Source organism: Lacerta agilis, chromosome 2, assembly GCF_009819535.1.
Source record: "Lacerta agilis isolate rLacAgi1 chromosome 2, rLacAgi1.pri, whole genome shotgun sequence".
Taxonomy (NCBI): Eukaryota; Metazoa; Chordata; class Lepidosauria; order Squamata; family Lacertidae; genus Lacerta; species Lacerta agilis.
In genome coordinates this window covers 68,719,474-68,733,770 of record NC_046313.1, presented here as the reverse complement: position 1 = coordinate 68,733,770, position 14,297 = coordinate 68,719,474, and the positions used below count along the sequence as shown (strand labels likewise).

Below are 14,297 nucleotides of genomic sequence, written 5' to 3'. Positions count from 1 at the left end.
GAAGGTGCCACCACTCCATAGCTCCACCTCCTCACAGCTCTCATGCCTGAAAAGGACTGGGGGAATAGCAAGATGCAGATCTAGGTTGGAGGGGAAATGGCAGGGAGAAAAATGGGATAAAGCACTGTGTGTGTGCATTCAAAACATTTTTTGGCTACCTTTCTAAACAAATTCCAAAATCCACAGTAGGGCAATGCCTTTATTAGCCAAGTCAAAATGCAAGCTTTTTGAGTTCTGCAGAACTCTTCGTCAAGCTAGATTGTGAACAAAGCAATGGAGGGAGGAGGGAAGCAAAAAAAAATGTGCAGGGTTTGAGGTTGGAGCCATGCATTCTGCATCAGACCACAATTATAAAGCACAAAACTGAAAGATATAGTATTGTTTAAACTTTTTTAAAATTACAAAATTCAGAGATAAGCAACATCTTAAAATATAAAACAGCCAGCAAAAACAAATGATCAAAACCCCAATGAAGCAGTTATAAAACAGTAAATCAACAGATCAGCAGCATATTGAATAAAATAAGACCACGCCAGTTAAAAGTCACTTGGATCAGTAGTAGTTTATTGTACTGGATCTCTTTTTGCTTCTTTAAAAGTAAGCAAGGTCGCATGTTACACAGATGAAGGGTTCTGTGTAACTTAAAAGCTTGCATGTTGTTATGCTAACAGATTAGGATATCACTTTCCATATTTTGTCTCTTATTCTGCAAGACCAGTATGGCAGCAACTGCCTATGCTTTACAAAGGCTTCCCTCTCGTTCCCTGCTGTCCACCCCTCCCATTCCCTGCCATCTGAAGTTCCCTTTGTTCATCACATTCAGTCCCCTTTAATCTCCCTCACCTTCCTCTGTATCTGTAGCCTCCTGTCTCAGCCTCTCATTTATCCAAGATTGCCTCATCTGCCCTTTTGTTCAGCAGCTCTGGCTTTCCTTTCACACCTCCTGTATCTGTCAGCAGATGGTGGAGGCCTGTGAACCTTTGGGCTTGCAGTAATCCATCTTCCCATTGTCCTATCCCATGAGAAAACCTTTGGTCATTCATGCTCAAATTCCTATTTCTCTTCTTCTCTCCTTCGGTTCCTGGCCTTTTCAGCCTCACCTGAGTTGTGGTAACTTTCTATCACCTGTACATGTGGTAGCTAATTCTCATTGAGGTTCAAATTATTATTTTTAATTTATTTTTATTTCATTTTATTTACAACATAGTCCACAACAACTCATACATACAAACAAACCCACCACCACTGACATTTAATTATCAAAATTAAACTCCTATCCCCTTACACACACAAAATATCCTAAGAATAAAAGACTTCCTTTATCCTGTAAATGGCCTCCTTATTTACTTCTTGTGTACTGTTTCTTTTATATGTAATTATTACAATTTTTCCTAATTATGACTTTAAAAACCGCAAAGTCTCCTATAGAAATTAATCGAAACAAGTCCAGGCGCATATTTTGGGGCACTGTTTGGTAAAGTAATCCTCTTTTGGGAATTCTTGTCTAGGTTGTCCCCTAATTGTCTCTGTTAATCTGGCCAATTCAGTATAATCTATTAATTTATCCTGCCATTCCTTTTTTGTTGGCACAAATTCTTTTTTCCCAATTTCTGGCAATTAAGGTCCTCGCCGTGCCTGTGGTGTACAGGAATATTTTCCGAACCTCTTTTGCTATACCTGTGTCTGTTATTCCTAATAGGAAAGCTTCTGTATTTTTCACAAAGTTATATTCAAACAAAAAATTTTAAGTTCATCATATACGGTACTACATCCCAGATTTATTACAATGCTTTTTCAGGATGCCTTCGTGTGTATGTATCAGGGCATCTTACTTAGCAGCCTTTATTTCCCGTCCTTGTATGCATGGAAGTGCTTTGGTTTCCTCTGGCTTGCCAAGAGAGGCATCCCAGAGCTTTGATGCATGCACTCATATCAGGCAGACGTGTGGCTGTTGCCGTTTTCTGACCACTTCCTTGCACACACACCCACCCCACACACACATCATCACATCAAGTGAAATAATGTCAGCAGCAATTGTCATAATCTGTTTTCAGCATTTTGTTGATCAGGCTTGAGGAGCTCTTCGCCAGAGGCACAACTGTTTCCTGCCTCAACTGCTTAACTTGATTAATTAATTTGTACTAAGACAGAGCTTGCTAGGGTTTAGCCCCAGAAACTGTTGTCAGTGTCATGGCTCAACTCCAGGGCATTTGAGGAAATAATAAAGAATAAGGGGCCTTTGATGATGAATGCTTGTGCCAAAATAGATTTCTTAGTCTTTAAGGTGCTACAGGACTTTGTCACACAGCAGCACAAATTTTATCTCCCTTGTACTTGTGAGGGCCGCCTTATCACCGAGTAAACAAACCCTTCTGCACCCAACTGGCATTAATCGGGGGGCCCTTGTAATCTGTTTTAACTGTTTTTGATATTGCCTAATGATGTACGCCACACTGGGGCATCATAATGAAGGCTGGTGAAGGCCAGCAAGAAATCTAACAAATAATAATCAGAGTGATTTCCTAGAAGACAGCATTGCCAACACCTTCATCTTAGAAACCAAGCTCTGTGGTTAACCCTGTTGGGGTTAAAGGAGGCCAGAGGTCATCAACCTTTATGGACCAGTGGCCACATATTGAATTTTTAGAGAGTGCTGTAGGCAACAATCACAAAAGGCCTGTATGGCAAAATAAAAAAGTAAAGTAACAACCACCTCCAGTAACCCTATACTTACAGTATGAAGTCAGCTATGTTCTGCTGGCCCTGACTGTGGTGATCACACAGTACAGTGGTACCTCTGGTTACGTACTTAATTCATTCCGGAGGTCCTTTCTTAATCTGAAACTGTTCTTAACCTGAAGCACCACTTTAGCTAATGGGACCTCCCGCTGCCAGTGCGCCACCAGAGCACAATTTCTGTTCTTATTCTGAAGCAAAGTTCTTAACCTGAAGTGTTATTTCTGGGTTAGCGGAGTTTGTAACCTGAAGCGTCTGTAACCTGAAGCGTATGTAACCCAAGGTACCACTGTATTGGCAACATACAAACCCAGTTATGTTGTTGATATCTAATAACAACAGGGAGCATTCCTCAGTACCAGGAAAATATAGTCGGGGCATCTGCCCAGAGGTGCCAGTGAAAGCCTTTGTGGGCAACAAGATGCCTTTGGGTGCTGAGTTGATGACCTCTGAACTAGACGTCACATATGCATATCATAAAACACCAGTGGGTTTTGTGTGGGTTTTTTAAAACAAAAAAGCAGCCCCAAGCATCTATTTGGATTGAAGGGGTTGGAGCAGGAGCTGCTTAACACTTAACTCTGCCAGCCACATTTCTGCTCCAAATTGTTCCTCAGCCACATTCCACCCCACATTTCCTTGGAAATGCTACTTGTATTCTCAAGATTTTGGTCTTCCAGGGCTGATTTCCATTTTTTACAGCCACAAATTCTTCATTGCATATAATTGCATGTAGCATCTACTTTACCACTGGTAAAGGACCCCTGACAGTTAAGTCCAGTTGCGAACGACTCTGGGGTTGCGGCGCTCATCTCGCTTTACTGGCCGAGGGAGCCGACGTTTGTCTGCAGACAGTTTTTCCGGGTCATGTGGCCAGCATGACTAAGCCGCTTCTGGTGAAACCAGAGCAGCGCACAGAAAGGCCATTTACCTTCCCGCCAGAGCGGTACCTATTTATCTACTTGCACTTTGACGTGCTTTCAAACTGCTGGTTGGCAGGAGCAGGGACCAAGCAACAGGAGCTCACCCCGTCAAGGGGATTGCAAGCCCTAGGCTCAGTGGTTTAGACCACAGCAAAGGAATAGATTTTGGCAGCCATTTATGTTGTCAAGGACCTATTGTTGGCTTTGGTTTCCTTTTGTTATTTTCCTCCCTGACAACTATATGACTATCCCAACTGTGGCTTTCACTTGCCTCCCTGTATTTTCTCCGTGACCTTTCGGAAGCCTATTTAGTGCCCTCCCCTATGGATGAAGGCTCTGTTCTCCCCTTCTCTCTCCCTGTGCCCTTTGTTCTGAGTGGCATTAGGAGGAGGAGGTGAGCTTTTGCTTCTCCAGAGCTTTGTCATCTCCTGCTGCTAGTGCCCCCAGGCCTCTGGTTCTGACATCAAAGGCATTTTGAGAGCAATGGTGACATCACATGCAGGAAGGAGCTCCACTGAAAACAGCAGGCGCTCCTGAACCAGAAAGAAATGAGTTTAGGCAGATAAAACAAGAGGGACGTCCAACTGTTTGTTACTAGCTACCACTTTAAGTTTACTTACAAGAATAAAAGGGGCATATAATTTAAGAGTCCAGTCTCATTGTATTCCAGCAATTGAATAGGACACAAGAATGATACAGTTGGCAAGAAGAAGCTCTAGGAGAAAAATTTGTATTGAGGGGAAATGTTTGCTGTTCATTAAAGCACCATAATATGAATCTGGCCTTCTTGATTGCCCCCGGTGTAACTTTTTCAACCATTACAACTATGGCCTAGTAGTTCATATTATGTCATGCTTCAGTTACATTACTGAACAGGAGTAAGTTCCAGGAGCAGCTTTCTGTGTGAGCAGTGAATATTGAGACTTTGGGAAGTTTTGCAATATCATTTAATTTACATTTATACACACTGGGCATGGTAGATTAGCATACCCCCCAAAATTTTGGGAGAAAACTTTGGGGCACCCCACACCATCCCACTGTGAGAGAAATTGCCATTGTATCTTATTCATTCTGCCATCATTTGGCACTTGTTTGCTGTCAGTACCTCTGTTTCCTTGTCTACAGAAAATAATGGCACAGTGTCCTTCATTTATTGTAGATGAATTTACCATAAATGAGGGAAGTCATAGAGAAATAGATAAAAATGTCATATACAGAGTTCATATGGGGGCTACTAAACAGATATGGTAGCTAAATAGGCAGATGCTGCCGAGTGATGGGCAGTACTATGGACAGCTAGGTTCACAGATGCTATAGATGGGCCAATAGTTGCACTGGGTAGAGTAGTCCGCTAATGTGCTTGATGGACAGATGCCATAGACCAGTAGATAGAGCAACAGACATTTGCTGTAAAAGCCTCTGATGCTAAATGGACTGTAGTTGTTATTATTATTATTATTGCTGCTGCTCTCAAGTTGGCCTCATGCTCTTTCCATCACGCGGCATTCCCCTTGGAAAGACGTGGAAGATTTTAGCTACAACCATCCCAGGCAGCAGCTGCAGATCAAGCAATGCAGGTTCAGCACCCGCTATCTGATGTGCATTTTGTTTGTGTTTGCAAGAGACATCAGGCTGCTGTCCAGCTCTTCCATGAGATCAGTTAACTCAGGGAGAAATAAGCTGGAGGTGTTTTTTCCCTTGCCTTAAAGGAAAATCTCCCTCTGCTGGGTAACTGTCCTTGGACGCTTTTTCAAGCCTCCAATGAAAGCTATGTTTCTTTCTGCCGCTGTTGTGAACCTTTTATTGGCTTCAGAAATGCTGGAGTGACATTACTGAGGTTGCAACAACAAACCTAAAAGCAGGAATTGGACTTCTTCATCTCAGCGTTTGCTTGACCTGTACGTTCATGGTGGGTGACCTACGTGGTTGGGACTGTAAAACAATTTGAACTATTGCAGGAGTAGCTGAAGCTGCTGTTTTCCAAGGGCTGTTTGTTTGTTGTTCACTCAGTATTTATAGGCTCTTTTGTAACAAAGAGTTATCAGGTCAGGGTATACTTTGGTTTCTCTTCAGATCGTAAAAAGCTATCAGGGCAACTTATGGAATAAAAACAAACATGTTAAAAACAACAAGTTAAGGAGTATTACGTATAATAAAATATACAGAAAGGTCAATCCTCCGGATACCATGAGTCCAAGCTGTGAAGTGAAAAAGCAGCACTTTGAATTCGGCTCAGAAATGGAATGGGAACCAGCTAAGATGACAATGGCATATTTGTAATGCTCTGGCCCTAACTGTCCTCCTGCAAAAAAAAAAAAATCACTGCACGTCACTGTTCTGGGGACATTGTTGCGGGGGCCTGGTTGCCTTATGAAGCATATATACATTTTCCCTCAAGGGGAAGGATTCCCTGAAAGGAGGCCACATTATAAGGTAGTGTCCTTTCCCAAAGGCATTGTGAGATGAAATGGCCCTGGGTATCACTATATGTGGCACCAATTAAAGTGGTACCTCGGTTTTTTAGCCTAATCCGTTCCGGAAGACTGTTCGAGTTCTGAAATGTTCGAAAACTGAGAACTCAGTAGCCGACAGCTAGGCCTCAGGATCTTGCACTCAGCAGAAGCCATGTGGCATGTTCGACTTCCGAGGCGTGTTCGAAAACCAAAGCATCTACTTCTGGGTTTACGGCATTTGAAACCCGAAATGTTCGTCAACATAGACGTTCAAAAACCGAGGTACCACTGTATTTCCTACAATGGGAAAATCTGTTTTAAAATGGGAACTGGGTGAAAGATAAAACTCTGCTACCAAAATCCCTTAAGAGTGACTGGAAAGCCCTCTTTAGCCATAGATGTGGTGGAATCTTCTGAAGATCCCAATGTCTAATTTATCTGTGTGTGTGTGTGTGTGTGTGTGTATTCAATTCTTCACTTTCCACTTATTTGTGAAGGATAGGAATTCCACCTCCGCACCTTTTTCTGGCCCTTTAATATACACAATATATATCTCTTAGATCCAGTTGTAACAGCATGCAATGTGGCTTATACCAGCAAGCTCTGAGATCAGAAACAGGAGGCTGATTTGGCCACAATCCAATCCATACTTTAGACTAATTAAAAACAATGAGATTGTGCACAACTTGCTTGATTGTGGGGCCTGTAACTGGTGTGCTGAAACTGATGAGATACACAAGAGGGTTTGTTGATGAGTTAAGAGGTACCATGCTAAAATGCACTTCCAAAGTTCTTTGTGTCATGCCTTTCTTGTCTCTTTTTTTACAGGATATTATTTTGAAATTCCCTCCATTGGGGCCATCCGAATCAACACACAGGTAAGGAAACGAAACACAATTTGTCCAAACATATAGTTTAAAGTACCTTTTTCTTGCATCTCACCTGACCTTTTGCATAGCATAGGGCAAAGAACGTAATCAAGATTATTATTTCTGATTAGATTGTGATGTATATTGTATGCCCATTTTTCAAGACTGCATTCGCTATGGAGCCTGTAATGGCCAATAATACCGGACTCAACTACCATCTTGCAAAACATCTGCTCTAGCTGTTAGGGGAAACCCAGTCTCTACTCCTTGGGTATTTTGAAGGAATTACAGAACATGAGGGGGATAAGAGCGGATGAGAGAAAATTGCGTGCCTTTTCAAATCTGGCTCTTGAGAAAAAGCGAAAAATGTTGCTTACAGCCTCGTACCTTCTCTTAGGAGGCATTTTCATGTCCCTCTCGAAATGGCTCAACATTCCGCTTAATGCAGTTCTGAGTTCAGCTTCCAACAAAAACTCAAGCGCTGACTCTGCACCCTCACATGTCCCTAGGAGCCGCCGCCAAGGGAGAGTGTCGGCCTAGTTATCAGTGTGCATTCTGCCAAATATGTGACTGGCTTTATTCTATCAAACCGGGGGCGGGGGGGGGGATATTGCCTTATAAAAAGAAAGAGATGTCTTTCAGCCAGTCAGAAACCATTGGTCCATGTAGCGGCAGCCTTGAGGTCTCCGGGAGATGTCTTTCCTAGCTCTGCTACCAGGAATCTTTTAACTCGAGAGGCTGCAGAAGACTGAACCTGGGATTTTGTCCATCTGTGCTCTCCAACTGAGCTGGAGCCTCTTCCAGTGCACTGCCCATGCTTCCAGATTATCTTAATATCATCAAGTTAATAAAATGACGAGCTGCTGAACATAAATTCAAGTCAAAACAAAATAAAATAAAAAATTCCTTCCAGCATTTTTTTATTGGATTTTTTATTTTGTTTTGTTTTGACTATGGCAGACCAACACGGCTACCTACCTGTAATATAAATTCAAGTATTCACTACTAACCCGCAAGCCCCTGTTATTCCAGCACTGGGTCCTCCGGGCTCACAAAGCCTTAGTTACTTACCTCACACTGCTATGTGTTGGCACAGCCCCCTGTTATTTCGGTCTTAGAAACACAGTCTCCTCACACAAAGCTCTGCTAATATCATAACATGTAAGGCCCCCTGCTGTCGCAGCACAGCCTCATCCATGGAGAAAACTCTCACATCCTTGTTATATGGACTTGTATTTATGTGGCTAATTATTAAAACTTCGTGCCTGAATCAGCACGCAGAGGAGCAAGCCAAACTGCCCGATCTATCAAGCTATTAGAGTCGACATGCGGCGTGTGAGAGAGGGAGCTTGGGATGAGTTATTAGTGCCCTGGAAATGGGGTGACGAGGCAAAGCTAATAGCTTTCCATTCAAATGATGCCTAAATCTTCAGGCCAAAAGCCAAGGGGAAAATGGGGAGTAGGGTGGGGTGGAGAGAGGCAGAGACAGGAAGCAGGGAAAGACTGAGAAAAAGGAAATGCTGTTTCTTTTTTTCTCCGCTTGACACTTGCTAACTGTAGGTAGGCTGGATGCTTGGCTATAGTAGCTCTAGAAGCTGTGGCTTTCGGCACTAAAAATTGTCGGCATATTAGCCCTACTGACAGACACTGTATGCTTCTTTTTCCAGCTATTACATTCTTGGCAACTGATGCATGCAGCATTCTAATAAAAGTCAGCAAAAGCAGACAAATGAGAAAATAAATGTTAAGTTGTGACAATCTCCTATCCCAGGAAGCAGGAAATTGTTTGTTTGTTTGTTTAATATATGCCCCACCCTTCCTCCCAAACGAGCCCAGAGCAGTGAACATATCCACATTTTTTTGTAAATAAAAAGCATTCTAAAACAGTTTAATAATTTTAAAAATAGTTGGAGTTAAAAACATTTAAAAACAGAACAGAAAGCAGCTCACTTCCTTTCTACCTACCCCATCGTAATGTAAGATATTTTTGCAGGAGTGAGGTGAATGGCACCTAGGGCGTAATTTCTGAATACAGCACAGTACCTTCTGCTTCTACTCCTCCTTCCTAAGCATCATAGCAGCTCAGCCAATCTCTGCCAGAGGTTTTCTCACCACCACACATTTTAAAAAACAATCTTTAAATACTTTACAATACTGATTTATCTGTTTAATCCGCTTCTCCCCACCGGAGCCGCGCCGCGTTTTAAGGCTGCAACGAGCGAACAGCAGCGCTGCTGTTTGCTCGCTGCAGCTTTAAAACGCGGCGCGGCGCGGCTCCGGTGCCGGCTTACAGTGGTACCTCGCCAGACGAATTCGTCTTGCGAAAAAGAGCCATAGACGAATTCGTCTCGCGAAGTCAACTAAAAACTCGCAAAACCCTTTCGTTTTGCGAGTTTTCCGTTGTGCGAGGCATTCGTCTTGCGGGGTACCACTGTACTTGCAAAGGGGGAAATGTCTGTGTCTCATGAAGCAGCAGATTAAGGGAAGGCGGGATTGGGAAATAAAGCAGAGGGGAAGTAATGGCTAAGAAAATCCAAGGAAAGAGTAGGAGGAGGTTTCTGAGACAGGAAGGGTGTGCTGGTGTGAAAGATGTGCATGGCCAGGAACTTCAGCAGCAAGGAAAGCAGAAATTCACCTAGACTGATTTGAAATACCCAGCCAGATCTTTGGCTGCAGGGCTCCAGCAAGTCTAAAGTGTCAGAAAGTGTAGATACTGCATATGAAGGACTCCAAAAGGGAATGAGGATGGGTAGTATGTTTTGTGGGCATCGTTCATTGTGTTTACTTTTGGTTCAAGCAAGGTGAAAAGGGAGTGTGTGATTCAGGTTTGAGAAGTGAGAGGTTGGTGGGCCGATAGCGTTGCCCTGTGATGTTATGGTGGTGTTTTGGTGCTTTCAAATTCTACGGCTGTTTTCACAATGAGCATTTACTGTGAAATAGCCTTGCTTTATTTACTCACTTTTTAATGGAGCAACTGCATGACATCATGAACAAAACACCCTGCTCTTAATGGTTTTTTTTTTTTTCAGAGCTAAGAAAATCCCAAGTACTGTACTTTAACTTCATGGAACAGCTACATAATTTCCCCAGATGTAGAATAAATCAGGCAGCTGTTCAGTACATTTTGGGTCTGGTTATGACCTGTATTGATTGCTCTTGCCATTTTCTTCTCTGTGGTTCATCTCTCCTTTCTAGAAGTGAACTCTCTCTCTATAAACCTTGCATTCTCCCCCCCCCCCCCCGCCGCCAAACAATGCTTTTATTTCACACAAACACACAATATGGTCCTTCTAAAAATTATCCCCAACATTTATGACTGGGGAAAGAAGGACTACCCACTTGGCTGCAGAATGCTATTTGAATTCCAGAAGTCTGGAAGCAGAGTCGTTGCTATTCCTCTTGAAGCTCAGAGCAAAACAGCAATGCTTGGCCGCTGCTAAATCATCCGTGTCTGGAAGCATCATATGATTCCTGATGTGGCTAGAGTATAAATGAAGAGGGAGCTGGGGAGCTGAAATCAAGACATGAGCATTGCTATGGAGAACAGAAAAGAAGGGAATGTGGGGGTCGGTCATCCTGGTCCAGTATGGGTCCTCCCAATGGACCAGTCTCTTCCTTTTCCTCTGCAATGATGCCTGAAGCTTATCTGAATCATTCAGATCTTCTTTCTCTTGTTGTTCTTTCACACTAATCACAGGCTTGAAAGCCCTATGCAAGCAGGCTTTGTCTATCTCATGCTTTTACCCAAGCCCACACTGGAGTTTGATGCTGAGGAGCCTCTGGCCTGGAAGCATCCTGGGAAGGTGCGCAGCTAAGCAGGATCCCGTGCAGCTTTGTAGTATCGTATTTAGCATGTCCCCTCCCCACGCCCCCCTAAGGGAACCATAAAGGTTAATAGCTCATTACTGAATATTTATTTCTAGTGACATGAGTCAGGATTTTGACAGGAGCTTCCCCTCTGGGTTGCTGATTCATTTTTCACTCCATATTGCGCAGAGAGCACTGAACGGTGTGTCAGTGCCATCTGGTGGGATTCTCCCAGCACTGTAGGAGCCCATTATCTCTCAAAAGTCCCTGATGTCACCTTGAGAATCTTACCTGACTGTTTCTTTATATGTAACATGCAATCACATCTATCTTTCCCCCATGGGTTATTTGTGTCTGTGTGTGCATTGTTGTTTTCCTTTGTATGGAGGCTGCAGATTTAAGCAAAGGGACAGCAAAGAGAGATGTTTTTAACCCTTTCCCCTTTAGCTGTTTTTCCCGTTCAAAATCTCCCCACTGCCACCCCCCCCCCACTTGCTGAGAGAAAGCAGCTGGAGGGGAAAGGGTTGTCTGCAATCCCTTCCACCCCATGCCAGTTTCTTAGGTTAAAGACAGAAGTAAAATATACATTCCAGTGGGATCTCTCTCAGCCTTCAGTTCATGAAATACAGGAGCTCATTTTAAAAAGATCTTAGGTCTTCCTCTCCACCCTGTGGGTCCATAGGTGGTTGATGAGAGGGTTAGCTTTAGTGTTGTTGTTGCTGCTGCTGCTGCTGCTGTTATTAACATGATCCTAAACCGCCACTGCCTTGTGGGATATCTTCAGGAGAAGAAAAGGCTAAGGAGTAAACCCTACACAAATGGAGTCCCTACAACGGTTGGGTGGCACCTTGTATGCTTCCTTCCGGCAACTCCTGTAGCCAAGCTCGTGCCAAACATATTGCTCTGCTTTCCTTTGGACCACATCAGTGAGACCTAGAAGGGGATCTTGTCAGGTGAGGGCAGCTCAAGACCTCCATGCAAATAGTGTCAGCTCAATCTGGTGGAGCCTATATTCACATGCTGGGGAAGTCCCTACCTCAGTGAGGGTTTGAGAACCATTGGCTACCCTCACCTGGTTTAGCCAGCCAGTCAAAGCCATTCCAAAGGTGTGGCTGCTGCCACATGCTGACAGCTTCCAGGAAGTCATAGGCGAGAACTGAGCACAGGGTGGGAACCAAAGGTGGACAAGCTACCCCAGAACAAGCATGACATGTGCAGCGGTTTGACTTCACCCCTGAAGGCACACTCCATTGTGTCTCAAAAACAGGTGGATGCCAACAACAGCAGCAGCAACAACAACAATATCCCAGATTGTAATGGCACATCTTTGCATGCTGTTGCTCGCAGAGCCATCTCCACTTCCACTCTCAATACATGTGGCTGCAGTAGTGCATTCTGGCTTCTCAAAGCAGCTAGTGCCAGTTTAAAAAGAAAGGAGCAAAGGCAGACCAAAATAATGGAATTCAGTGGAAGTGGATTTTGAAGCAGACCATGTCCCAAATTGCATGCTAACCTGGGAGGTGCTGACCATTTGAGTCCACTTTGAGATTCAGGCCCACCAAATTCCACAAGCATCCCTGGCTGCCTCTACTAAAAAGTGATGCTTTAAGTCAGTAGTTACCAATTAGCTAAATAATGTGGACCCCCTGTTTTTCAAAAGGCAATCCCTGGACCCCCTACCTTTGAAGATTTTGATATCTCTCTGGTATTTTTTGTTATGTGAATAGTTCCACAGGACCCCCCCCCCGGGTGAGTTATGTGGATACCCCCGAGGTCCGTGGACCACCAATTTGGAACCACTGCTTTAAGTGATTTCTTTTTGCATGAAAACTCTTTCTGAACTGATGTTTCATCTGTGACAGCTGCTTTACACATGCAAGTCATTATGTGATGTTGCATTTGTCCAGTGATGAGGAGGGTATGAAATTACCCTGTTACAACAGGTGGGTATCAGGTTTCTCGCTCTCTCTATAGCTAGTACTGCTGTTCATAACAGCGTTGGGGAATAAATGGTGTCTGTTTTTATCTTGACAGATAGTAGTAGTGCAACAATCAATATGTTTGGAAGGCAGCTGTCAGTCTTGATATGGATTCTTGTACCGGTGGATACAGCGTGTCAGCTGTAAGCACCTGCATGAAGGTTTACGATTAAATGTCTGGGCAGCATGTTATTTATATGAGTTCTCACTTATTATTAAAATCATAGAGTTGGAAGGGACCCCAGGGGTCATCTAGTCCAACCCCCTGCAACGCAGGGATCTCAAGTAAAGCAGCCATGACAGATGGACATCCAACCTCTGCTTAAAAACCTCCAAGGAAGGAGAGTCCACAACCTCCCAAGTGCCTTCAGTAATTGCCAGGGAGGGGGCAGATTCTCATTAGAATTGTGTGCATTCCTGACAAGAATCCTCCCTGCAGTGGGGCAAGGTAGGGAGGGCTTGTGCAGCGTCTAGGAGAGGGCCAGGGATGAGGAGAGGCAGTTAGGCTGAATGGAAAGACCCTGCAGGACACCCATTGCTCCCTCGCTATCAACATGTATGTAAATATGTTTGCTCCTCTATGAATACCGATATACATACCGATATAGCCATGCAAATTAAATGATAATGATGGTGTACATATGCCTGGACGGAGGCATGCATGCACACACAAACATGGCTGTGTGTGTGTCTATCGCTGACTTCAGGCACTCGTTTGTGCAGAGACCCCATCATCATCGCTCCTAAATCAGCTAAGTAAATGTCCTTTTCTCTCAGTTAAGCTTCAAATCACTAAGGCCACCGTGCAGCTTTGAAACGCCACCACCCTCACTTCTTTTCCTGGCTGCACACTGCTCTGTTTAAAGATGAAAGCATCTTTGGAAGGAGAAGAAAAAAGTGTGGGGAGCTGCAGGGCATAGCAGATAATTATGTGTACAGTTGGAGCTTGTTCTAATGAAGCCTTCATCCTGCGCAGAACATCTGCTGTCCCCCACAGAGAGCACCACCTAGAGACCTGTGAGAGACTGCGCATCAGGCCAACATGCGCACTCCCCCTTGGCTTGCTTCTAAAGCTCCGGTGGGAATTGCCAGCAAATTGACCAGCTGATTCCTCTTTGTGCTTTGTGGCATGCTGCCCTCTTTCATTCAGCAGCAACCTTACGTACCTATTCATTTCTTTGCAGGGCCAGGCAGCCCATTTGAAACCTTCTCTGACAAAATGTGGAGGAACAGAACCTGTGATTCTTCAAAATGAACCACAGTTAGAAATTCAGTGCCAAGCTCACCCCACCCCACCCCACCCCACACACATACACCACTGTTCTTAAAATAAATGTAGATGGCAACATGCAGCAGGAAAAGTATGGTTTGGGTTTTTTATTTTAAAAATCTGGATATTTAGGAAAATGGATGGCTACCAAAATACTTGCTTCCCCCAGCCCAAAGGCTTAAACCTTTTGCAAAGATGGTTTCAGCCAGTTGTAGATACTTTAAATCTCCTTTGCACACCAACCTGAAAGCCTCCCCCCC

At 43.9% G+C, this 14,297-nt stretch overlaps 1 protein-coding gene across 3 annotated transcripts in view; it reads left to right on the top strand.

Moving 5' to 3' along the window:
* CACNA2D2 (calcium voltage-gated channel auxiliary subunit alpha2delta 2) overlaps nt 1-14,297 on the top strand; it is a 523,930-nt gene that overhangs the window by 447,972 nt on the left and 61,661 nt on the right. For all 3 annotated transcript variants that reach the window (XM_033140620.1, XM_033140619.1, XM_033140617.1), the window contains exon 14: nt 6,941-6,990. In XM_033140620.1, the coding sequence (XP_032996511.1) occupies nt 6,941-6,990 (50 nt within the window). The remainder of the gene's footprint in view (nt 1-6,940; nt 6,991-14,297) is intronic.